Source organism: Talpa europaea, assembly GCF_964194135.1.
Source record: "Talpa europaea genome assembly, chromosome: 2".
Taxonomy (NCBI): domain Eukaryota; kingdom Metazoa; phylum Chordata; class Mammalia; order Eulipotyphla; family Talpidae; genus Talpa; species Talpa europaea.
The window spans coordinates 150,165,558-150,191,973 of NC_140068.1; the positions used below are offsets into that span (position 1 = coordinate 150,165,558).

At 41.5% G+C, this 26,416-nt stretch overlaps 1 protein-coding gene across 3 annotated transcripts in view; it reads right to left on the reverse strand.

The window, feature by feature from the left end:
- The window catches only part of CAP2 (cyclase associated actin cytoskeleton regulatory protein 2), a gene marked incomplete at both ends in the record, with an annotated part of 109,213 nt that overhangs the window by 11,501 nt on the left and 71,296 nt on the right, over positions 1–26,416 (reverse strand). For 2 of the 3 annotated variants that reach the window (XM_084228818.1, XM_084228817.1), the window contains 2 exons: positions 1,235–1,424; positions 23,964–24,069. In XM_084228818.1, the coding sequence (XP_084084944.1) occupies positions 1,235–1,424; positions 23,964–24,069 (296 nt within the window). The remainder of the gene's footprint in view (positions 1–1,234; positions 1,425–23,963; positions 24,070–26,416) is intronic. The other variant, XM_084228819.1, reaches the window with a different exon arrangement.

Sequence of the window (26,416 nt, forward strand, 5' to 3'; positions counted from 1 at the left end):
TTTATTTCATCCTTAATGCAACACAATGTAAATAGCATAGAGCGTTCTGGTGTGCTATTTTCAGAATAGCCTAGTGTTTTCTCAAGGTTCATGGGCTGAGTCTGAGACCTATGTAAGTTGAGTTAATAGAAGCACTGGAATTATTTTTCCATTCAAAGAACCTCTTTTTTAAGGGGCTAAGATGATAGACAAACATTTTGCAAAAAGCAAATCATCAAAAGGCTCACATGACTGACTTCTCTTATGGCTAAATCATTCCCCAGGTATTGCCTAAAAGGTTAGGGCATTTCCATAAGTGCATATCCGAGTATGGGCTCGACTTTAAGGTGATGAGTCCATTCCCTTACTTTATAGATGAACTAATGCTGCAGCAAGAAGGCAGAAAAAATGGACAATTTCGAATGCTTAGTTCCTAGACCAGGACACAGGGAAATTTATATCATAATTCTTATTAATTGTGCAAAGCAAAAATATATTCGTACAAATTTTCTGCTACCAGACTTTATTGTTTAGAATGTATGTGTTTCTGATTCCAATATACATTAAAAATTATTTCAAAAAACGATTTATTTATTTATGCATACAAGAGCTGGGGTATAGGCCACAGGTATGTGTGTTTGTGGGGGGGTAAGTTGAGAGGATTCACCAGAGACAGAGTGGGGAGCAGAACAGGCAGATCTAGTGAAATATACTGCTGAGGGGAGCAGCGGGCGAGATAGGAGAGGTCTGCTGCGCCATGTGGGTCACCTCCCTGGCTGGGGATCAAACTCATGCTGCAGAGGCTGCAGATAGTTTCATAGTGCTGAGACCTAACACTTTGCACCACCAGGGAGGCCCCCAATATATTTTAAATGTATGATTTTCTTTTACTTAACTTTTTGCCCTGAGGACACAGGTAACTCAATGCTGTAATTCTTGGACAAGCGGGCATATGAATTGAGGACAGAGGGGCTATTTGTCATTTTTATTTACTTCATCTTGAAGCTGTGGTGGTGGATGGGGCTGAAGTGTTGAGGCTGCAGTGGTCCACTAAGAACGCAGTCTCTAAGTTCTTTCTGGTCCACGCGACAGCCCACTGAGCCCATCTATCTGGAGAGCAGGCACATGGCAGGCTTCTGCCTGCTTAAGTCTGTGTGTTGGGGATGGAGATGCTGTGACACACCCGTCACTGTGGACTCTGGGGACTCTGCATCCTGGAGCCAGAGGGAGACAGATTCAGCTCTGGTTTTCTCACCTTTTGTAATCGCTTCACCTTGGTTAAGTTGCGCAAATAAAGCTGAGCGTGAAGGAGAAGATTCCTCTTTTTTACCCTCATTCTCAAAAAGCGGTGGTGGTCCAGGAGGAGGAGGAGGAGGTGGGGGTGGAGGGAAAGCAGGCCCAGGGGAGAGAACAGGCGATGCCGATGCACTGGATGCGACTGGACCCTGGGAAGAAGGAAGAAGGCGTTGGATGAGACTGATGTGCTGAGAGCTGCCATTTTGTTACCAACGAGGGGATGGGGCTCAGAATTCACAAAGAGGGCCTCCCTGGTGGCGCAGACAGTTGAGCACAGAGCTGAGAAGCTGTCTGCAGCCTCTGCAGTGCTGGTTCAATCCCCACTGGCCACGGGAGCAACCCACATGGTGCAGCAGACCTCTCCTGTGTTGCCCGCTGCTCCCCTCAGCAGTGTATTTCGTCAGTCTGCCTGTTCTGTGCCCCACTCTGTCTCTGGTGAGTCCTCTCACCCTCCTGCACATCTGGCCTGTACCCCAGTTCTCTCTCTCTTTCTTTCTCTCTCTCTCTCTTTCTTTCTTTTTATATACCCCAGTTCTTGTATAAATAAAATCTTTAAAAAAAAGAAATTCACAAAGGCCATGAAGAGGCACAACTGTGCATCACGGGTCTGTTTGGGGGGAATGGGGTTCAAGGGGGGGATCCACCATGGGAACAGAGTGTGTCTGAGCTGGGCAGCCTTGTCAGTGGAAACACCATGTCCACGACTCATGCTGCCAACTCAGAGGCAAATAAAGCCATATTCATAGGTTCACGTCCAACGCTTGGGATAGGAGTGGAGCTGGACCTTGACCAGTGAGAATCTGAAAAACGTGGGACACTGGTAAAGAGGTTTGACCTTTTAGGGACAGATCACCAAAGATAGAGTGGTGACAAATACTCATTGGTAAATTATGAGATGTAAACAAAATATTAGGCATAAGGAAAATAATCAATATTTTTAAACCTTTTTCAGCAGCTAGAGAGATACTGAACCTCTCCCTGGGGCTCACTTTTCAGTGTGCAGGCCTCGCGCTATTCAAAGCTGGACATAATCGGGGTCCGGATCCATGTTGGAGTCTGGTGCATCCAATGTTGGTGGTTAGTGAGCAACTAAAACCTGGAGCCTTCCTGGGCAAGCTCTCTGCTTGTTCTTGCTTTTTCTGCTTTGTGCAACTTTGCTTTCAATATGAAATTTTGACAAATCCAATAGCAGTAAAAGGTGAGCGACAACAGAGGGATTTGTTTTAATGTCTGAGAGGACCTCAGAGGGGAAGTTTTCAAAGGACTATATTAGTAGCATGGGACACATATACAACAAACTCTGGTTATATAACATTTACTTTTTTAAAAAACTTTGTTTTTGCATAGAAGAACTGAGGTGTAGTCCAGAGGTGTGGGGGGGTGTGAGGATTCACCAGAGACAGAGTGGGGAGCAGAACAAGCAGACTGACTGAAATACACTGCTGAGGGGAGCAGCGGGTGAGACAGGAGAGGTCTGCTGTGCCATGTGGGTAGCTCCCTGGCTGGGGATCGAACTCGTGCTGCAGTGGCTGGCGATAGCTTGATAGAGCTGAGACTTAACCCCTAGGCCACCAGGGAGGCCCTTATACCATTTACCTTTAAACCTTGAAGTAAAACTGTACACCTTTCCTAAGGAATTATAAGCTTATAAGATTTACAAAATAGGAAACTGAGCAATCGAATCTGGTAGAAATGGGACACATATTTTCAATACAGATACAAAATAGGAACTATCACTTACATGTGAGCTTTTTACACAGATAACATATTCTTATTTTCATCACCCACTCAGGATTACAAAGTATCATTATCACCTGAAGTTTTCACCTGTAAATAATTTTCAGTTGGGGAAAAAACAACACTATTTTCAAAGCACTTACAGGAACCCTATTAAGTATAGAATTATGCTGCAAATTGAAGATGCTTCTCTTACTCAGAATGCATGCCTTAAAACTGAGCAAGTTGGAGGGTGCATGTCTTGAAGATATAATTTGTGATGGCTTGTTTCTTGTTTCTAAGGGAGACCAGACTGACTCCATTAGGATTCTCAGGTCAAAAAGAAAATGACTGCAGAGGTCTTGACATTGGCCACATTTTTTTTCAGTATCTTAAATGTATTCTATTATGTTCCTGGGGTGACATTTGAGAATTGCTCTGCATCACAAGAACATCATATAAACTTTGTGCATCCAACAATATTCCAGTTCTTTGTTCCAGACACTGAGGGTCATAAACACACGATCACTGACACATTCAGTGCTGGGATGACTCTCCTGCATGTGGACTCTGCCGCTTATAGACCCCTGATGTTGTGGAAAGGGGAGATGGCGCTGGCTTCTTAGTTGTAGAAGGATACAGGTGGTTCCTTTGCTCTCAGAAATCGGAGCTTCTTTCTAAGAGTCGTTAGAGGACTCTGAAACCAATAAGCTACGTGTTCAACTCTTTGGAACTGATGGCTGATTCAGGAACACCAATCAAAAGATTTGTTGCAACGAATGTTGGCTAGGAAACTAAAAATGGGACTATTTAATTGTATCTCAAAAGAAAAGAACTCAAAATATATGTACGGCAGGTGCACTAAAGGTAGCAATAATGAGTGGCATGATGGACAGTGTCAATCATCTTGCTAAAGACTGCATTTTCCTACCTGCCTCGTATCTTGATGGAACCAATGTGATTATAATATGCACAAATGATGTAAACTGACATGACTGAGAATATAAGACATTTACCACCTAACTTTAAACTCTGTCCCATTACTGGACACTTAGGGCCCATATGATCGGAAGGATATTGTGAATTAATGTTATAACATAAATCTTGTAATTATCTTGTAAGACATAATTACACTGCATTGTAAATTTTTTGGTAATAAAAGTGTTCATTGGTCAAAGGGAAAAAAAGAAAAAGAAAAGAGAAAAGCCCTCAAATATGAGAAATCAGGACCAGTGGAAACTGCCTTCGAGATTTCCTTTGTACGTTCTGGCTTATTCCTGTATCAGCCTCTGCGAGCTCACAAAACTAAGCTCTGGTTTCCTAGGTTACTTCACAATTAGCATTCAGGGGCTTTACTGTACAGTGGACTTGAAAACAAACTCATTAGATGTTCCCTTAACAAGATCTCCACGGGCTGCCCCTTGCAGCGTGCAACTTATCAGCCTCTTTCTCTGCCTCGCCTCCTGTGGGATGTTACACACTTGATTCCAGAGCTTTCTACATTTGCACATGGGCCTGGCGTGGGGACAGCCACCTCTACTGGGATCACAGCTGGACACCATGTCTTCAGGCTCCCACACTGAGCAGAGATGCTCAGGGGAGCGAAGGGGGCTGAGAAATCTAGGAAGTCTAGAATGTACCAGGAGCTGATGGTTTCCATTCATGTACCAGATATTAACATCCAGTAGAGGACAGACTCTATGCCAGGGGCTTCCAAACTTGTCTAAATATGGGAACCATATGGGGATCCCCCACGTCATGGGGCAGAAATGCTCTCAGAGAGGTGGGACACAGGCATCGACGTGTAAATCTCCTAGGGGTGTCTGCGAACAAACTCTCTGCTCTGTGCTCAGATGAAGTTATCTGTCATGACAGTAGTCTTGAGTCTATATTAAAATCCCTCTTCAACAAAATATAAAGCAGAAAATCAGGAACGCTGACCCAACACTAAAGGATCAGTAAATGGAAGAGACATAATTCAAGCACACATCTGCTTGGTTCGAAAGCCATCTCCAGGAAAATCCTTTATGTTATTTGATTGATTTTTTAAAAAGATTTATTTATTTATGCATACAAGAGCCAGAGTACAGGCCAGAGGTGTGGGGGAGTGAGAGGATTCACCAGAGACAGAGCGGGGAGCAGAACAGACAGACTGACTGAAATACACTGCTGAGGGGAGCAGCAGGCAAGACAGGAGAGGTCTGCTGTGCCATGTGGGTAGCTCCCTGGCTGGAGATCGAACTCACGCTGCAGTGGTTGTAGACAGCTTCATGGGTTGCCTCTTAACCCCTTGCACCACCAGGGAGGCCCTGATTGATTTTCTTTTTGATAGTCACTAGTTAAATGAAAGAGCCAGAAACAAGGGTTACCTCAACATACTGCTCTCAGAATAGAATAGAAACAGCTGAAGAACTGGGAGGTGTTTAGTGTTTATCCCACACTCCTTTCTCTGTAACGTAAGAGCTGACAAGCACCTATGGCCACTGTGGAACCAGGCTTGACCCCCGTGGGGATACAGGATGTCCTGGCGTTGACACTGGATCCTCAGCTTCCAGCCATCCTTCATGCTGGTTTGTTATGACTGTTCCAGAAAATGATCTCATCCATTTCTCCCAAGCACCCACTATATCCAGTAATAGGCACTTGCATCCAAATCTTGGTTCCTTGCCTAGTGCTCTGGCTATTCTGGGATGAGGTCCCGATCCTGACCCTCTTCCTAGTTACTAGAGATTGAAGGGCATTGCCTCTTGGTGTGGTTCATGCAGAGGTAACATACCATGTTCTCCAGACTGAATGGGAAATAGTGGACGAGATCAGGGCCATAGTCTCAGCCGCCCACTGGGTGATCAATGCACCCCTTCTCATTCTCATGTCCAGCAGGCTATAGGTGCTGGGGGAATGGAGTTGAAAGGAGAAGAGGCACCGGAAGAGAGTAATTCTGGCACAGTTCCTGTTGAGTCAGGTCGGTGTAGACAGAAAAGGCTAGCTCCAGATGGCCAACTTGTCTGGAAGGTGCTAAGAAGAAGGTCTGGGAAAAGCCTCCGACTCAACAACACCAGTTTCAGGGACCCGGGAGAGTCACAGCAGATAGAATTCAATGAACGATTATTCACTGCATTCATTTCTCTGAATGGAGGCTATGCGGGCAGGAGTACAATGTGGAATAAAGAATCAATGAAAGATGCCCTTTAGCTGCAAGCTCTCAATATTTCAGGTTCTTCTAAAAGAAGCCTTTGCTTAATAAAAAAAAAAATATATTTTTTAGTATTTTACCCTCACATTTATGCTCATTTCTTTCTTCTTTTTTAAAAAAGATTTATTTATTTATGCATACAAGAACTGGGGCATAGGCCAGAGGTGTGAGGGGGTGAGAGGATTCACCAGAGACAGAGTGGGGAGCAGAACAGGCGGATTGACTGAAATCCACTGCTGAGGGGAGCAGCAGGTGAGACAGGAGAGGTCTGCTGCCCCATGTGGGTGGCTCCCTGGCTGCCCATGGCTCGAGCTTGTGCTGCAGAGGCTGCAGACAGCTTCACATGCTGTGCTTAACCCCCTGTGCCAAAGGGAGGCCTTAGGCTCATTTGTTTCTACAGTGTAGGATTAGAAACCCAAAAGCCCGGGACCTACAGGATTCTGAGATCCTGCGATCTGCACACGATGACAGATGAAAGTGAAGTGAGAACAGCAAAGGAGGACCCTTAAGGAGAAAGGAATAGGCACCTCCGAGCAGCAGTGACCTACATGAATATTTTTTTACTACTTTGTTATATTGATCAATGAGTCTCTTAAGTATCTTAGAGTTCCCGAGAGGAAACAATTGAGAAGCTGTCATTTTATTAAAGTCATTGTAACCGTGGCTTATAACTCAAAGAAAAAAAGGAAAGCCTCCAAATCATGATTTTAAATGGTCGTATTCAGGGAGCAAAAGTTCACTCATGTTGCAAGACCACAGCACAAAACCTACGCCCTGCTTTTGAAAGCTCTGTTAAGATGAATTTTTAGAGCAGGTGTTTGATTATGTCTTTTTTATTTGGAGGGAAAGGTAGAAAGACTTTTTAAAAAGTCGGCAAATCCCTTTCTCTAAGTTAATTTCAACAGGACTGCCTGGGCACAGCTGCCTCCTCTGTTGTTAAATATATGAAGAACAATGATAAAACAATGAAACCATTGTATGTGGCCTGTGGAAAGCTGATTATGCTTTGGTTTGATGCTATACATAAAAGTTAAATAACTGCATTAATATATTATAGCTGTGTACTAATGCATATTGGAAATTTTTTCATTAGCTGTTACTGGAAATAATTACTAATGGTTTTATTATGTTAGAATTTAGATTTTGTTCTAAAAAGGAAACTACTTCCAGCTCTTAAATGAAAACTTCACATTGTTTTGTTGATAGCAATTACATATGTTAATCAACAACCCACTTCTATCCGCCCCCCAAACACTGTTGCCTTAGTTATCCAGTACATTTGGGTACAGTTCAGTTTTGGATCTAAATAATCTAGAAATTGACTCCAATTAATCATTTTGTCAAGTTTGTAAACGTAGGACTAATACGGCACTTAGAAAGAGGCCAGTGTTTTCTTCTGACCAAATTAAGCAAATAGTGAAACATATCCACCTAAGTTAAAAAAAAAAAAAGGTTTCTGGGCCTCCCTGGTGGCACAAGGGGTTAAGCACAGCACTCTGAATCTATCCACAGCCTCTGTAGCACGAGTTCGAACTCCAGTCGGCCAGGGAGCTACCCACATAGCACAGCAGACCTCTCCTATCTCACCTACTGCTCCCCTCAGCAGTGTATTTCAGTGGCTCTGCTTGTTGTGCTCCCCACTCTGTCTCTGGTGAATCCTCTTACCCCCTGCACCTCTGGCCTGTACCCTGGTTCTTCTTGTATGCAAAAATAAATAAATCTTTTTATTTTATTTATTTTAAAAAAATTTATTTATTTATGCATGTAAGAACTGAGGTACAGGCCAGAGATGTCGGGGATAAGAGGATTCACCAGAGACAGAGCAGGGAGCAGAACAGGCAGACTGACGAAGTACACTGCTGAGGGGAGCAGCGGGCATGGCAGGAAAGGTCTGCATGCCATGTGGGACCCTCGGCCGCCTGGCAGCTGGGGATTACACTGGTGCTGCAGAGGCTGTGGGCAGCTTTGCAACCCAGCGCTCGACAGCTGCACCACCGGGGAGGCCCAAATAAATCTTTTCTTAAAAAAAAAATAGGTTTCTAAGATTTTCTTGAATTCTGTCCACCATAAACAAATTGCTTTGGAAAATTTCAACTTTCACATTTTAAATTCTAAGCTTTTGAAACCAAACAACAGGGCTAACAATGATGATTTGACATAAACAGAACTTCATTCTGTTACTCCCTTGCCAGGGGCTGCAGATCCTGGGATCGGGGAAGTTTGTTAGAGGGGGGACAGCTGCTGGAACTTGGGACACTGGGGGCACGAAAAAGGGGGTGTCCAGCTCTTCTTAGAGGGTGGCCTCAGGGCAATCACAAAAGGGGCTTCTGAAACTATGCCTTCAAATGCTTTGGGGGTCTTCAGCCTAGGAGAAGCTCTAGGGGGCTGAGGCAATGGGGAAATGTATATGGAGATGACATTCATCTCTAGCTTTAAGCATCAGTCAAGCAACCTACATCCTGGCCTGTATTTTTACCATTTTTTAAAAAAAGCAGAGACCAAGAAAATAAAAAGATCACGTACAGTCTCGTAACAGGGGAAGGCGGCCCTCATAACAGAGCTTTTGTTACGATGTTTCTTCTACAAAACCTGTTTGATGACAGCCATATTTTGAGCCACCTGTCTTTAAGTGTTTGCAGAGATCACAGATGAAACTACCAAAGGAGACAGCTGACAGGCACGGTATAGTTTATGGGTTTCATTGCACCCCATCCTTGCCTTACCGCCACCACCCTAATACTCCTGCACACCACTGCAGGCACACATAGAGGCTCCTTCTGCTCCTTGGTCTCTCTTTAGCTGCCCACCTTGGAGATATCCCGACTCATCAATCACCTGGTTAATAGTTCATGGCCTTCAGGTGACAACTTACATGAGCCCGAGGGCAACAGGGCAGCAGTTTAACTTGAGCAGTTTAAAAATTATAACGCCATTTCAGTCACAGACACATTGACATGCCTCAGAGAGGCCCACAGGAGCTCAAAACGCTTTATTTATTTATTTATTTTTTAAGATTTATTTATTTATTTGTTTGTTTGTTTGTTTATTTATTTATTTATACAAGCACTGGGTACAGTCAGAAACGCGGGAGGGTGAGAGGAGTCACCAGAGCCAGAGCGGGGAACAGAACAGGCAGACTGACGAAACACACTGCTGAGGGGAGCAGTGGGAAGCAGGAGAGGTCTGCGCGCCATCAAAATGCTTTATACCGAACATTTTTGTAAAATGTTTTGTAAAATTTTCCCCAAGACAAAGAATCTCAAATGTTCTAGGTAATATGGTACATCTTAAATGAGAGGATGATAAACCTCTGATAGACCACAGGATCAGTTTTCATAGCAGCAAAGTCATAATTTGGGATTTGCTTAGATGTCAAAACTAATTTCTTTTTTCTTTTTTTGGCATAGAATAACTGGGGTGTAGGCCAGAGGTGTGTGCGTGGGTGGGTGGGAGGTGATGAGAAAGGATTCACCAGAGACAGAGTGGGGAGCAGAACAGGCAGATCTACTGAAATACATTGCTGAGGGGAGCAGCGGGTGAGACAGGAGAGGTCTGCTGCACCGTGTGGGTAGCTCCCTGGCCAGGGATCAAACTCAGACCCCAGCAGACATTACGCTGAGACATACCCCTTAGGCTACCAGGGAGGCCCAAAACTAATTTCTTTCCATTTTCTGCAAGATGTATTTTGATCAAAAACTTAGTGAAGTTAGTATATTTCAAATTAGTCATTTTTACATTCCTATTTGTATCACGTTTTTAATGGCAGATAATAAAAAAGATGGTACATGAACTAAGAGGCCATCACTGTATAGTGTAGTGGATATTAAAGTGAATATTTTTTAAACTCTCTTATTTTTATCACACCTTAAAATTTTGAGACATCTTTTGCCATTTAAAATAAAATTTCTAGGCCGATCTCTTGCCTGCCTGTAACTATATAGGTGTTTCTTTTCACAAAACTTTTGCCTTGCAAGCAGCAGCGGTGTCTCTTCCTGTTTGCTTGTGTGTGTGCAAGCATCTTGTCCTTTTCCTACTAAACCTGTCCTTTTAAAATATAAAAAAAAAATTAATTAAAAAAAATAAATAAAACAAAATAATTCTGAGAAAACAATTATTAAAAATACTACAACGATGGACAACAAAATATTGACAGCATACATTGTTAATGTATTATTAATTATTAAAATGTCCATTTAGGGAATATTTCCTATTTCATCCATGGAATCAGAACACTGGGAATTCCACGTTTCCACAAATGTAATGACAGTATTTACTTGCCATCAAAATTATTAGATGGGGGGACTCCCTGGTGGCCTAGGGGGTAAGTCTCAGCATTATCACTGCTGGGGCCTGAGTTTGATCCCCACCTGGGGAGCTGACCCACAAATGACACAGCCCACTTCTCCTGTCTTCCCTGCTGCTCCCCTCAGCAGTGTATTTCAGTAGATCCACCTGTTCTGCTCCCCATTCTGTCTCATGTGAATCCTCTCACTCTCTGCACCTCTGACCTGTACCTCAGTTCAAAAATAAATAAATAAAATCTTAAAAAAAAAAAAAAAAAAGGGAAGAATGCCAAGGGGATGGGACCTCTGGCCACAGATGAAAAAATTAAAAATAAAAATTAAAAGATGTGGGTCGGGGGGCATTTTGATTCGTTTTCTTCAGAGGCAGGACTCAAGCATGCTTATTCCAAAATGGAAGTATAGGAGGAAAGGTAATGGAAATCCCAGACCAGATTTGTTGGTTTGGGCAATACTGCTCAGGGACTCACTCTGCCCCATCCGTCCCACCCTTGAGTGGTCGCTGCATGTCGTACACTCAACACAGCCTCATCTGTTCCTGTGATTGAGCTACTTTGCATAAATTGTCTTGATAAGCAGCTTTAATGACTTGCTTGGCCTTGCTTTTCCTCCGGTTATCTGGACCAAATCTGGGATTTCCTGACTGTCTTTTCTTGTCTGCCAACATTGGCAGCTTGAAAATAAAATTTCTCATAAAAAAGAAAGATAAACTTTTTCCACGGACAAAATTTTCAGAGTTAAAGGTAGGTAAGTCCATCCATGAAACAGACAGACTATAGATAAGCCAACGGTTCCATGAAAACCGATAGTGACATGTGGGTTGAATTATCTGGAGAACTACTTTATTTGACCAAAGAAGTCTAGGTCTGAACTGTCATTGAATTAAAGATGAAAAAAAAAAAAAAACTTGCAGATTTTAGAGTCAGAAACAAACATTTCTCAAATTATCCATATCTGGTAAAGGTGGGGGAGGAGGGATAATTTACAATAATTAATTTATAATTATATAATTCATGGGCCTCCCCTGGTGGCGCAGCGGTTGAGTGCTGGGCTGCGAAGCACCTCTCTTGCCGTGCCCGCTGCTCCCCTCAGCAGTGTACTCCATCAGTCTGCCTGTTCTGTTCCCCGCTCTGCTCTGGCTCTGGTAAATTCTCTCACTTGCCCACGCTTCTGACTGTACCCAGTGCTTGTATAAATAAATAAATAAATCTTTAAAAAAAAAAAAAGGCCTAAAAATAATTATATAATTCATGATAAATTATAAGGATAATTTATATTTGGTTCTATATCATGTATATCATTACTTAGAAAAAATAGTTTTCAATTAAAAAAAAGTATCAACATCTAGCTTTATAGCTGAGGTACACTAAGAAAGAGCAACTATTGTCTCAATTTCAGTTCCAAAATACACAGAAAAGGCTACCTCATTCTTAGGTCTGAGAAAGGATCTGTGATTAGCTTGGTTTGCATCAGTGGGATAACCTGGACCAAAAAGCTTTACCAGGGCTAGGCTTTATCTTATATTCCAGAAAAGGTTTATTTTACCTTTAAGACAATCAGTACCTTTCACTAGTTCTTAAGAAAACCTTTTTGTTAATCGGTGATTAGCTTGCATTTCCGGAGTTTATACCAACTGGGAATTAGGGGCAACTCAAATTAGGCATTTGTGAGCAATATGCTGTTGTCTGCAATAAAATGCAGCATCCATTTCCATTACCATCATTTGCTAGAAGAGATAAAGAAATATTCACAGGACTTCAAAACGCGGATATAATCTGCACAGTTAGTGGGTTGATATTCTGGAAATTGCCTTGTAAAGAAATATAATTACAAATTAACATGTTCAGTTTAGCAAATATGTTTGCATAGTGTCTGCATTTAAGTCCCGGGCCAGTCCAGGCCCCAGGTATAAAGGGAAAAGGACCTGGTCTAATGAGCTCGCTGCTTCAGATGAAGGAGAAGACTCTATGTCCCTAGACAAGGGACACTTGGCTGCGGCCTTCTGTGCTAAGGCCGTAACATTGTTGGAAGATTCTTCCCCAGTTTACTCTCTAGAAAACTCTTACATATTCTTCAAGGCTGATCACAAAGCTCTCTTCTTTTGTAGGTTTTTCTGGACCTCTCCTAAGAGAAATTTCCTGATTCTTTTATTACAAGGATCTGGTAGGAACACCCTCATTATGATACTTCACATTATATTGTAATTATTTATCTGTGAATTCAGATCTGGTCATCTACCAAGCTTGAGTACTGAAAATCCACTCATTACTCATCTTAATGTGGCCCAGAGTCTGAAACATGTTAGATATTTCATAAATATTTACTGACATGAGTAAATAACTGCTTTATAAGGTAGACAGTGCTAAGCATCATAAAATAAGTATAAATTTTAAGAAGTGCTCTGGGGTGATCTGTGAAAGGAAAGGCCAACTTCCAGCTTTGGGCAGGCATGGGGACAAGCAGAGGAGATTAGAAAGGTTTTCTGGAGAGAAGACCATTTGAGACAGACCTAGAAGGCTGGATGGTTGGGGTTGACACAAGAAAGCAAAAGGAAGGGGATTCCAGTTTTTGCATTTCTGGTGGTCCAACCATTATGGAAAGTTGCATGGAGGCTCCTCAAAACACTGAAAATGGATCTACCATATGATCCAGTGATTCTACTCCTAGGAATCTACCCAAAGAACACAAAAACACAAATTCAAAAGGAAACCTGCACCCCTATGTTTACTGCAGCACTATTTACAATAGCCAAGATATGGAAACAACCTAAATGCATCAAAACAGATGACTACTTCAAGAAGATGTGGTGTGTATACAAAATGGAATAATACTCAGCAGTCAAAAAAGATAAGCTCATGCCATTCACAGCCACATGGATGGAGCTGGAAGGGATCATGCTCAGTGAAATAAGTCAGAAGGAAAAAGATAAATATCAGATGGTTTCACTTATATGTGGAATATAGAAAAACCAAACAAAGGGTCAGGAAAAAGATAAAACTTGCAAATTGACCATAGATTTGAGGATACAGCAGGGGAGTAGGAGGGAGAGGGGTTAAACAAGGGAGGGAAGAGCACAAGGGACTGTGGTGATGGATCATGGGTGTAATCGTAGTGGGAAAACTACGAGGACTACATGTAAAGGAAGAAATAAAACACTGTTCAAAAGTGAACAACAATGTAAAAAAATTAATTAATTAATTAATTAAAAAAGGAAGAGGAATCCAGGAGTGGGGGACAGAAGCACTATCATTGCAACAGACAAACGCAACTGAATTGTTAGCAATCACAGAGCAACTTAGGGATCCACATTAGTCCTGTCTCTCCGGGCATTACCTTCTGCTACTACACACTTGTGCAGTGAATCTACCACGACTCAAACTTGCTTACGGGATTGCCTTCTGACCTGCTTGTGAAAACAGACATGCCAAATGATCAATCATGTCTTTATACTGTTTCTTTTTCCAGAAAGGAGTATGGTTTGAATTAATTCTCCACCAAAGAGCATCTCACTGACTTTTGGCTATTTGAAAAGATAAAAGTCATTTTTTAAAAAATATTGCATACCATATTTTATTTTATTTTATTAATTAAAAAAATTTTTTTACATCATTGTTCATTTTTAAATAATATTTGCTTCCCCCCTCCCCCTCAGGTGCAGTCCCCATAGAGTTTCCTTCCCCAAGGCACCCGTGCACCATTACCTCAGTCCCCTGTGCTGCTCCCTCCCTCCCTCTGATCCCTCTCCCTCCTCCTGCCCTGCAGGATGTCTCTGGCTTATAATTGTCTGTTTTTACTTTGTTATGTTTTGTACTTGTTACTATTTTTCCCCCTGATGTCTTATTTGGTTCCCCTATATTCCTGTTATAAGTGAAACCATCCGATATTTTTCCCCCCCTCTGGCTTATTTCACTGAGCATAATTCCTTCCAGCTCCATCCACATTGCTGCGAATGGCATGAGTTTATCCTTTTTGATTGCTGAGTAATATTCCATGGTGTATATGTACCACATCTTCTTGATCCAGTCATCTATTTCTGGGCATTTGGGTTGTTTCCAGGTTTTCCCTATTGTACATAGTGCTGCAATAAACATAGGGGTACAGGTGCTCTTTTGAATCATTGTTTTTGTGTCCTTTGGGTAGATCCCTAGGAGTGGAATTGCTGGATCATATGGTAGCTCCATTATTAGTAGACTGAGAAACCTCCAGACAGCTCTCCATAGTGGTTGGACCAGTTTGCACTCCCTCCAGCAATGTAGGAGAGTTATCCTCACCAAAAAGTCGCTTTTTAAAGAAGGAAGATTTGCCAACCCTTAAAAGGATGGACCAAAGGCTTTGCCTGCTATTGCTCTTTCTTACTGGAGGGTGGGGAGAGACAGGGAGATAGAGCTTTTCCATCATGGGGATAAATTTGGGGAGGCCCAGTTTCAGGAAGTGGGGGAGTCCTAGAAGATGAGGTTGGATCCGGGGGTGGATGAAGAGCTTGAGGTACCTAGTGGGGCTCTGCCCTGGGCTGGGGCTGACGGTTCAAAGTCTCCTACCTAAGCACCCCTACTCTGCTCTGGGGAGCACCTCTGTCTGCACTCTTAAATCCCAATTGCCTGATTTTTCTAGGAGGGGCTGGGAGAGTGGCGACAGGACACTCCCAATTACACAAGTGCCTTCAACATTACACATTGAAGAATTTTAATTGAAACACTTAACTGAAATATTTGAGGCGATGGTTTAAATAAATTAGGAACGTACATTAATTTGCTGGCATACAGATTTAGATAGTTTGAGTTCTTGGCTATGAAAAAGTTCCAGTAAATAAAATAATCTTGATCATTAAATAGACAGTTTTAAAAGTTACTACTGTTTTGATTTAAAGAGGAAAAACATTTAAATACTTTAAAATATTTATGTATTCTTATCAACTAATAATAAAACTCAAAGGCATTTATGAGATAATAAAAATTGTTCTAAATATCAAACACTTACTTAGAGCCTCAAAGTACAGCAAACTCTTAACTATTGTATATGAAATAACACATATTTGTTTTTGACATATACTCACTTTAGTGTAGGTAAAGATAAAAATCCAGCAATGGTTCCCAAACTTCAAAAGGCAGAAATTAAAGCTATAAGCAATAATCTTTCCCATAAATAATTAGAAGCCCATTACACAAAATCTTCTTATTCAAATTCTTAGTACCCCAAATTGGTATCAGTCTTTTTTTCCATTTCACTAAATTATATTAAATAGCCCCTTCATGAAAAAAAGAAAAAAAAGATTAACTTTGAAAAGTGAAATTTTCAGTTTCAACCTTCTCTTTCTGTAGATTTAAAAAAATAGGGAGTTGGAGGTGATAATATGCAAATCTATTGAGATTTCAGTAGATTCTCCTTTTCTTTCTTTTTTTCCCCAATGTCTTTTTTCCTTCAGAAGTGGTTGATAAGTTAAGAGGATTATTTTTTTTTAAACTGGGGTAACACTGGTTTGCCACACTGTATGTGATTTAGGGGAAGAGACTCACACCTCCTCAGCCATCACCACACTAGCCCCACCATAGACCTGTATTCCTTTACCATAGACCATTGGATTTCTCCTCCCTTTGTTTCCACCCTCTCTCTCTAGTAGCCTCAATTCTGCAGTCTTATTTCTAAGTTTTCTGGAGTTTTGTCAGTTCCTTTGGTTTGTTTCTCTATATTCTACAAAATAGTGAAATCATCCAGCATTTACCTTTCACCTTCTGACTTGTTTCTCTTAGCATAATTCTCTCCAGTTCATCCAAGTGGTCAAAAATGAGAGTTCATCTTTTTTACAGCTGAGTAGTATTCCACCATGTATATATACCACATCTCCCTCATCCACTCCTCTGTCTTGGGACACTTAGGTTGTTTCTATAACTTTGTTATTGTAAATAGTGCTAGTCTATCTTTCTTGAGAGCCTGAACTCTTTTACTGGGTCCTCTCCTCTTTGTTCTTTCTGGCCTTGACTGATTTACTTCATACTCTAAATGACAAGTCCCCCCAAGGTTTTATTTTCCATCATATTCTATTTTTTCTATCTTTTCATCTTTTAAATATCATCTTTATATCAACCTCTCTAATGAATTTAGGACTTTCATTTTTACGTCTCCATCTCACCTGCATCCCAAACACAATATGGCAGAAGCTGATGTGAACATTTTTCTTGCTCTTCCAGACTAGCTCCTTCTGTTGCCTTCTGTATTTTTAATGAAACTATGATACTCCCAGGCATCCAGGCAAAAGATGCTCTGTCTTAGTGTACCTCAACTATAAAGCTAGATGTTGCTACTTTTTTAATGAAAATTATTTTTTTCTGAGTAACAATATATTGAGTTAAGGTCTTGAGGGACTGTAGGAGGTTTGTTTTCCAACATGGCTTTGTATTGTTTTTATTTGTATTTGCCTCATAATTTATATTTGCACCTGCTCCTTGATGGCAGAAGCTGTAGCATAAATATAATGTCTAGTGCATGCTTTATATGTTGTAGATAGCTAATAAATGACTCATTAAACAAATGCATGGGTAAAAATTCCTCCTTGAGTTTCTCTCAAGATGGAAACCTTTGGTCTAATCTGAATATACAAGAACTGGACTTTTCAAACTTTAATATGTATATAAATCATCTTGGGTAAACCTTGTCAAAGTGCAAGTTCTCACTAAAGAAGTTTGGGGTGAACTGAGCTTCTGCATTTTTCCAAGCTCCCAGATGCTTATTGGCCTAAGAACAGCATCGCACTTCAGGAACTGGTGTCCTTCCCATAGTACCCTGGTTTACGCATCCTGCTTTGTGCTGACCTCCCCCTAGTCATTAACATTCTATTGTCTATATGTTCTTCAACTAGAAAGTGAATTTCGGTAGAGAGTACTATGTCTACTGTACCATATATCCATCTTTGCATTCTCAGCCCTTTGCCCAGAAGCTGGTGTACAGTAGGTGCTTCAGCCCTGTTTATATTTATTTATTTATTTTTAATTTTTTTAAAGATTTATTTATTTGTGCATATAAGAGCTGGGGTATAGGCTAGAGGTGCAGGGGGTAAGAGGATTCACCAGAGACACAGTGGGGCACAGAACAGGCAGATCCATTGAAATATATAGCTGAGGGGAGCAGCAGATGAGACAGGAGAGGTCTGCTGCACCACGTGGGTATCTCCTTGGCCAGGGACTCGTGCCACAGAGGCTGCAGATAGCTTCATAATGCTGTGCTTAACCCCTTGTGCCACCAGGGAGGCCCCAGCCATGTTTATTTAATTATGTAGTCTCTATCAGGCTAAACTCAGTCATTTCCAAATGAACTTCATCATCTGCGTTGGGAGTTCCACTGTCAGTCAGTGACATGCCTAACTCCCTCTGAGTACTATGGATCTCTTCCATAAGAGAACGAAAGTTAATTAGCTACCCAAAGCCCCCAAAGGGAGCTAAAACCCAAGAGCAATTAAGTAGACTAGATGTAGCTGTGGTCAGGTAGACTGGTGAGACCCCTGTCCATAAATCCATAGAGAAGATCAATAAGCTTTGTGGATGCAGACAAGCGAAGCACTATCTGAAGCTTCCCCCGTTCACCTTGATAATAATCTGAAGGCACAGGTTTCGTACAAGTTCCGGATGAACATTTCGATGTGAAAGATTGACAAAAAAGATAAACTCGTGCCATTTGCAGCAACATGGATGGAGCTAGAAGGAATTATGCTCAGTGAAATAAGCCAGAAGGAAAAAGAAAAATATTGGGTAGCACTTATAGCAGGAATATAGGGGAACCCAATAAGACATCAGTGTAAAAAAATAACAGTATAGGGGCCTCCCTGGTGGGGCAAGGGGTTGCGATGCAACCTATGAAGCTCATCGCAGCCACTACAGCACAAGTTCAATCCCCGGCCAGGGAGCTACCCACATGGCGCAGCAGACCTCTCCTGACTCGCCCGCTGCTCCTCTCAGCAGTGTATCTCTGTCAGGCTGCCTGTTCTGTGCCCCACCCTGTCTCTGGTAAATCCTCTCACCGCCCCCCCCCCCAACTCTGGCCTATACCCCAGTTCTTGTATGTATAAATAAATAAATCTTAAAAAAAAAAAAAGGTATAAAACACAGCAAAGCAAAAACAGACAATTATAAACCAGGGGAAGAGGGAGGGAGAGGGATCAGAGAGGGGGAGCGAAGAGCACAGGGGACTGAGGTGATGGTGCACAGGTGCATTGGGGAAGGAAACTCTATGGGGACTACACCTGAGGGGATGGGGGGAAGCAAACATTGTTTAAAAATGAACAATGATGTAAAAATAAATTTAAAAAAATACCACAAACAATAGCTGTGAGAGATTGAGAACAACTTTCACTTGTAAATATCAAGAAGTAGTTAGAGAGGCCAGAAGACATAAAAATTAACAAGACATACATATTTAATGACATGCTGCAGAGTTTACATTATTTATAATAAGTGAAGATACCCTCTGGCTGAGTTTTAATTTGATCACCAACAAACAGTTAAACTTTTGCTTTGTTAATGGATATTTAGCCTTTACCTTGAGCAACAAGCTGAAAAGAAATACCCCCCTGGAGGTAAAGGTGCATTCACAGAGTGTTTTGCTTTGGGAAAAACAGAACCCCACCTTGGCTGTAACTGTACCCCCTCCCAACTATTTGCATTTTCTGGGGAGGACAGGATGGAGACAACTGGGGTGTGAGATTTGTTAAATCCACATTATTATCAAGAAAAATTCATCATTATTATGGAAGATTTTGTACACATTCATCTATGTGCAATTTTAATCTATTCTATAAATAATTGTACCCACGTTCTCAAAGCTAAAGTAATTATGGGAGACTTATGAAAGGACAGGAATTGGTCCACAGGTTAATGCCAGAAAGTCGAGAAAATAATCATATTTTACCCTACTCAAAAAATACTTTTTGTGACCTTTTTTCTGGCCAGATTCTCACAGTCCAGAATAATAGCTTGAATGAAGAACTGCATAGTTCACAGAAAATCAGTTACTTTGGTAATTTTAAGTGTAAAGATTAGGCTTCAGCCTTTCAGCTATAGTGTCTGATTTGCCAACAAATATTACAAATCTGACCAACTGCAAGGGATGATAAATAACAGTGTCCTTATTGGGTCCCTGCCAAAAGATCAATTTATTCAGCAAAGTCCCTTTGAGGGACTTTGAGGGACTTTTTCCAGCACTGAGGAAAAACTATGTAAATAATATGGAAAAGACTTCCCAATAATTAAAATAACTGAACATTACAAGTAGTTTCCAAGGCCCTGGTAAGGAAAAACTTACAGAATTGAGAAGATTTCATTTACCACAAGTAAACCTAACAAGAAATTCCAGATAGATTACTCCACAGCTGCTCCTTCACCCCCAAAGGCATCCCTCTTGCACGCCAGCACACTTGTGCACACACACAAACCCGCTCTCCAGTCACTGTCCTCAAAGTTTTGTATTTTGACCTGACAACTGAAGGAACAGCAGTTGCTTGGCACAGCTGCAGCCTGAATGAAGGCTAAGTTGGTTACAACTGTTAACTTGGGGTAGCCACGATTATTTTTTTTTACAAAGAAATAGCCTTGGCAGCTCAAAGAGTTTCTGGCAGCAAACTGTTGGTGACTAAAAATCCCAAGAAACTCAGCTCTCAAAATGCAATTTGAAAAGAGAAGAAAACAATGGCTTCTTAGAATACTCGAGATGTTAGGTCAATTAAACTGTTTTTTTTTTTAAAGATTATTTATTTATGCATACAAGAGCTGGGGTACAGGCCAGAGGTGTGGAGGGTGAGAGGATTCACCAGAGACAGAGTGGGGAGCAGAACAGGCAGATTGACTGAAGCACACTGCTGAGGGGAGCAACAGGGAGACAGGAGAGGTCTGCTGCACCATGTGGGTAGCTCCCTGGCTGGCTGGGGGAATCGAACTAGTGCTGCAGTGGCTGCGGACAGTTTCACAGGTTGTGTCCTAACCCCTGGTGCCACCAGGAAGGCCCCTCAACTAAGCTTTTTGACTGTGTCTTTTGAGATGAAACATGTATCTTAAAACTCTTCAATGTTGTGGTATCCGTCAACACGAGCACCAAATCTTTCTGCATTTTCTCTGGATGCTATCCTTTTATACACAGAGGTGAGATCAGTGGGCAATGAGATGAAATGATTTTTAGTTATTTGACCAGATAATCCTAGCAGCCCTTCCCTCTTTGCAAGAATGCTGTGATTGTGGCCATAACTTTACCCTGCATTTTGCTAGTAGATCAATAGACTCCAGTAAGTGAGTAGGAACACGTTTGTTTCATGCTGTGGGTTATGCTTTGGAATCTTTTAAGCAGTTTTTCATAATTTAAATAGAAATTTTGATTAAAAATTAAAAACTAAATGTTTATAACATCACTTCTAATCTTTTCTTTTTTTACCCCAAACTTTAGAAGAGGACAAAAAATATCAGGAAATATGTTTTTTTAGATATGTCTTACAGTTTATCAAAAGATTTTGTACATAGGTATGTTTGTTATCTCTGAACCATTTTCTTACCATAATCATTCCTCACTTTAAATATCTGGCTAAAATGTTATCAAACCACTCACCCATTAAAGAAAATATTCTGTTTTATAACGATTACCTTTTTTTTTTAAAAAAAAGATTTATTTATTTATGCATGAAAGAACTGGGGTAGAGGCCAGAGGTGTGGGGGGTGAGAGGACTCACCAGAGACAGAGTGGAGAGCAGAACAGACAGAATGACTGAAATACACTGCTGAGGGGAGCAGCAGGTGAGACAGAAGAGGTCTGCTGTGTCATGTGGGTAGCCCCCTGGCCGGGGATCTAACTTATGCTGCAGTGGCTGCAAATAGCTTCATAGTGCTGTGACTTAACCCCTTGCACCACCAGGGAGGCCCTGATTACCATTTTGAATAGAACATTCCCATAGTACAATATGTGCCCAGTCAATTATAGCTGACATTATTATGGCAATCCATGCCACCCAGTGCACGCTCTAAGGATCATTTATGTTTTGTCTAAACATAGCATACATATTTAATAAAAAATTTTTCAAAATGTGAGCAGTAACCCATTGGTGAGACATGAAATCAGGTTGTAGGTATTCAATCAGAACTTTATTTTAAAAAACAAATAAAATAGAAAAGACAATGCCTGACTACGTTTTATGTGGTAAGAGAAAGCACTGTTTGGTGAAACTTGTTTTAGTATTGTGAACAGTATGTGTGTGTGTGTGCAAAATCGATTTCTTACTATAGGTTGTCCTTGAAAGTTACTTGGCAAGGCATATATTTCTAATGAACAAGGGAAAACAACTACAAGAACTTTTATATAATTAATAATTCTCTTTTATATTCAAAACACAATTACTCAGCTTTCTACATTGCATTAAAGGTATTCAAATCATTTAGAAGCAATTTTATATTCATTTTCCATGGGCACCATTAGAGAATTAATAGCCTAGTGTTTGTTGACATGATTGTTTTCCATAAGTGGGTTCTCATTCTTTTTCCATTTATCTACCACAAAACCATAAGCGAGTCAAGGGCTCTTGATTTTTCATTTACTGTTCGCCAGCTATGACCTATCTCCACGCAAACATGTGACAACTTCCTTTTCTGAAAAATTGACGCATAACAAAACAGTATCTCATTGAAAAATTATGAAGAATAATTCCAATTCATCTACATAGGCACTCATCTGCATCCACACAAAACCTTCCATATTAAAACCCTTCAAATGTTTATGAATTCTTTTCTCAGAAACCATAGGTATGGACAGAAGGAAAATAATCAACTCAATGTATGATGCACGCTGCATCTCAGCTCTACAGAGGAAACAGGCAAAGCAGAGAATGAAGAGAAATCATTTTAGAGGTCAGAGTTAACAGCATCTGATGTGCATGTGTTGGGGGACAAAAGCAGAAGTTCCACACTCCCTGGAAAAGTCACAAGCTCTCCCTTGGTATTAAGCCTGCCATCCTACATCAATATGCAGACTGAGGTTAGGTGAGGAAAGAAGACAGCTCTCAGGACAGTGAGGCATTCACAAGTGAGTCACTTCATGTTCCACATTTACTCCGGTTAGGTGATCTACTGTGACCACTGAAAGGTAACAGGGAAAGCTTTTTTATATCAAGTGCAGTCACCTAAAAAAGCAAGGAAGATTCTAAGAGTCCCATGAGTCACAATTTAGTGCAGACCATTTAGTGAGCACTTTCTCTGTGCCAGACACTATGCTGAGAACGAAATGAGTTTCCAAGCCCTTAAAGCACACACAAATTACAGTTCAATATGCAAAGGGCTGTGGTTGAGTCACACTGAAGAAGATACGAAGGAAGCTTAGAGGAGAGGCGCCCTACCCAGACTGGGAGTCAATGGAGACTAACGGAAGTTTCTAAGGGGTGATGTTGCACCTGAGTCTTGGAGAAGAGAAGGGAGCCTCCTACAGGGGACTTAGGTCATACAGGACAAAATGTGTTCAAGTAATTAATGAGAGACAATCTGAGATAAATAATTTGACTTGGTTCCCCCTGAGCATTGTTGCATTCAGGATTGCACAGTTTGAGGGGGCTGGGCTCCAGTGAGACATGGGAAGCTGCGGCGAGGCTGACCAGGATGGCAAAGGTCAGGTGGACAAGTCACATGGGAATTAAAGTGGGAGGAGACACAGGCTGGCATCTCTGGTATCCCAGGAATAGGATGCTTCTCACTCAGATTGACTGCACATTCACAACTATCATTCAATAAATTTTAAAATGCCAAAAGAGAAATTAAATGCCATTTGATTCATAGTTCCAGCTTCTTAAATTTATAACTATTTTCAAGTCTTCCTGTTTCCTTCCATTTTTATTACAATTTCTTCTCTCTATTCCATCCTGGTACTTGTAAATGTCTGCATTGCACTTTATCACTTAACACTGACTGGTAAATCATTTCCCGTGTAATTATCATTCATGCAATTTTAATGGCTGCCGAGGTTTTCACTGGCTTCTTACCACAGGCAGCCATCTTCTTTCTGAACAAAAGTTTTTTTTTGTTTTTTTTTAAATTATTTATTTATACAAGCACTGGGTACAGTCAGAAGCGCGGGAGGGTGAGAGAATTCACCAGAGCCAGAGCGGGGAGCAGAGCAGGCAGAAGGACCGAAGTACACTGCTGAGGGGAGCAGCGGGCGGCAGGAGAGGTCTGCATGCCTTGTGAGACCCTCACCTGGTGGCCGGGGAGCAGCTGGGGATCGAACCAGCGCTGCAGAGGCTGCGGGCAGCTTCGCAACCCAGCGCTCAACCGCTGCACCACCGGGGAGGCCCTGTACAAAAGTTTTGCAGGCAGTTTCCAGAGTCTCCTATACCATGACATTTTCATAAAATAGTTGCTGCTGTTTTATCTTCTGTTTTCCTTGAGGTAAATTCCGAGATAATTCTAGGCCACGGGAAATGGATATTTTTAGTCTTTTAGCTCCCAGGTGGGCGAGGGCCTGTTACTTACTGTTTTGCTCCAGGTAAGGCCAGTGGTGTGGTGTTCCTTGATGTATGCTTGAAGCTCGCTCCAAATGTTCAGATAGGACTTCACCCAATCCACGTGGCGTAAGTCACTTTGGTGTGAGAAAGAGTGGAAGAGACTGGAGTTAGGATCTAAATAAAATCTTAAAAAAGATGGGGGGAGGGAGACATGATTACCAGGTCATTAAGGCTGCAGGTGACCGTGGAGCAATTGTCCTTCTGGCTCAGTCACTGTGAGCCCATTCAGAAGATACACCTGCGTGGAAGGTGGCCCAGCTCCCCTGAGAGAGGCCAAGAGCCCTGACCTCAGGTGTGCAGCTGAGAAGATGACAGAGAGGGGACCCCCCCCCCCAACTGAGCCGATTCAGGCCTATGTCCTTGTGTCCTCTCCAATGGGAGATGAACATCAAGGGAAGAGTATTTCCCTTTGCCCTGCTTCTGATCCCAAATGGAAAAGAACATGCTTTGGGGAACAGTATAGCAAGGGCGAAAAGTGTTCAGTTTATTTTCTAATAATTGGGTGATTTAGTCAATTGAAAGAGTGAAAACATTGGAGAATTTGTTATTGTAAAAAACGATTTCCTCTGTACTGCTACAGGAGCATTCACTTAAATTACCTTCATTTGATACTCATAATGACGTTGTAGGCCAAGCAGGATGTCACCAGCATTTTTTACCCCAATTTACTGAACCCAAGAGGGAGTAAATCCTTAAATTTTATAAGAGGATTAACATACAAGATTGAGAGAACTGTTAGAAATATTAGACTTGTAGGTAGACAAACACAGTTGCATGTATTTTCTTTGAATAATTTCCATGCACATTTTTTTCTACTTTGAATGAAATAGTAATAAATGAGGAAATGATGACATTTCAACTAACAAAATGTAATCATGAACCTGGGCCATTAATCTCAAGACAATCACTGGAGAAAATCTCTATTATTTAAGTTCTTGCCAAGAATGACTTTAGTCTGGACATATTTTGATTTGTCTTCTTTGAACCACTCCAAGGACCAGCAGCTATTCTAGAATCCCGTTGTATTAAGTCATGTCATTGAGGATAAAGTGAAATGGTTCATCCAAGTCATAACCACTCACTCCTCCAGGAGGAAAAATACAAATGTGGCTTGGTTGTCTATTTTCAGATTTACAGGTTCTTTAATTAAATCGATGAAAGATCTCATTGACACTTTCTCCCACATTCACAGTCAAAACCTTATACTATAGGGTCTTGGTACAGTGCCTAGCGCTGAGGAAGCAGTGTACACAACAGGTATAATTATATTGTTTTTGGAGTTGATGGGATCCTCCATCAATTGGAGTACTAGAATTAGTTAAAAAAAATGTGCACTTACACACATGGTTATTTAATACACACATGTGCCTGCACATACAACACATTTGGAGGCATTCTAGAAAGAGCAGGCTGCGTAGTAAGTATACTTCCTAGTAAAAATTTAATAATTGGAGGCCTCCCTGGTGGCACAAGAGGTTAAGTTTCAGCACTATGAAGCTATTGGCAGCAACTGCAGCACAAGTTCAATCCCCAGCCAGGGAGCTACCCACATGGCACAGCAGACCTCTCCTGACTCGCCCACTGCTCCCCTCTGCAGCGTATTTCAATAGATCTGCCTGTACTGCTCCCCACTCTGTCTCTGGTGAATCTTCTCACTCCCTGCACCTCTGGCCTACACCCCAGCTCTTGTATGCATTAATAAATAAATCTTTAAAAAAATTCAATAACTGATGAAATCAAAACCTGTCTGGGAAGTTCATTTTTCTTTTATTATAGTATACTTTTGACTTGAAGAATATTCCAGCAAAACTTTTGCCTGAAGTTAATCTAAGAGGTTACAGATTCAGAGGGAATCAACTGCCCACTGGGAGCTGTGAACTCACGCTCTGTTTTCATTTATTCTGGAACAAACTCTGGTATGGATGATGTCCTTTTTGGAGTCAGTGGGTTTGAAGTGTGGGGTCCTTGGGTCCACCCTGGGAAAGGTTTCACCAGAGCTCCTCCAGGCATTGGCATCTAAGGATCTTGGTTTCTATAGCTGGGTCAATGACTATGCTAATCTCCTCTACACCCGCCTCCAGCTCCTGGCATTGTGTGAGCCAGGTTTTTGGTTTTGTGGTGCCTCTTTCTAGTTTTTCTATTCTTGTCCTCCATCCTGGGCATGCAAGCTTTGATGATTAGGGCTCAAAGGGGCCTTACCTTTTCAAAGTAAAGATAATTCACTTGCTCTATTCATTTGCTGAAAATGAGCCAACAAACCTCCAACCAGAGGTGAGAGTGGTGCCCACTCAGTCCACTGCCCACAGCTGGGAAGAGTGCCTTTCCACTGTACCCACAGGCTTGTCTCTCAGGGTGACAGTGAGGCTGCAGTGAGTTGCAAATGACATAATGATGTAAACCCTGACATTTGAATTTTCTTTC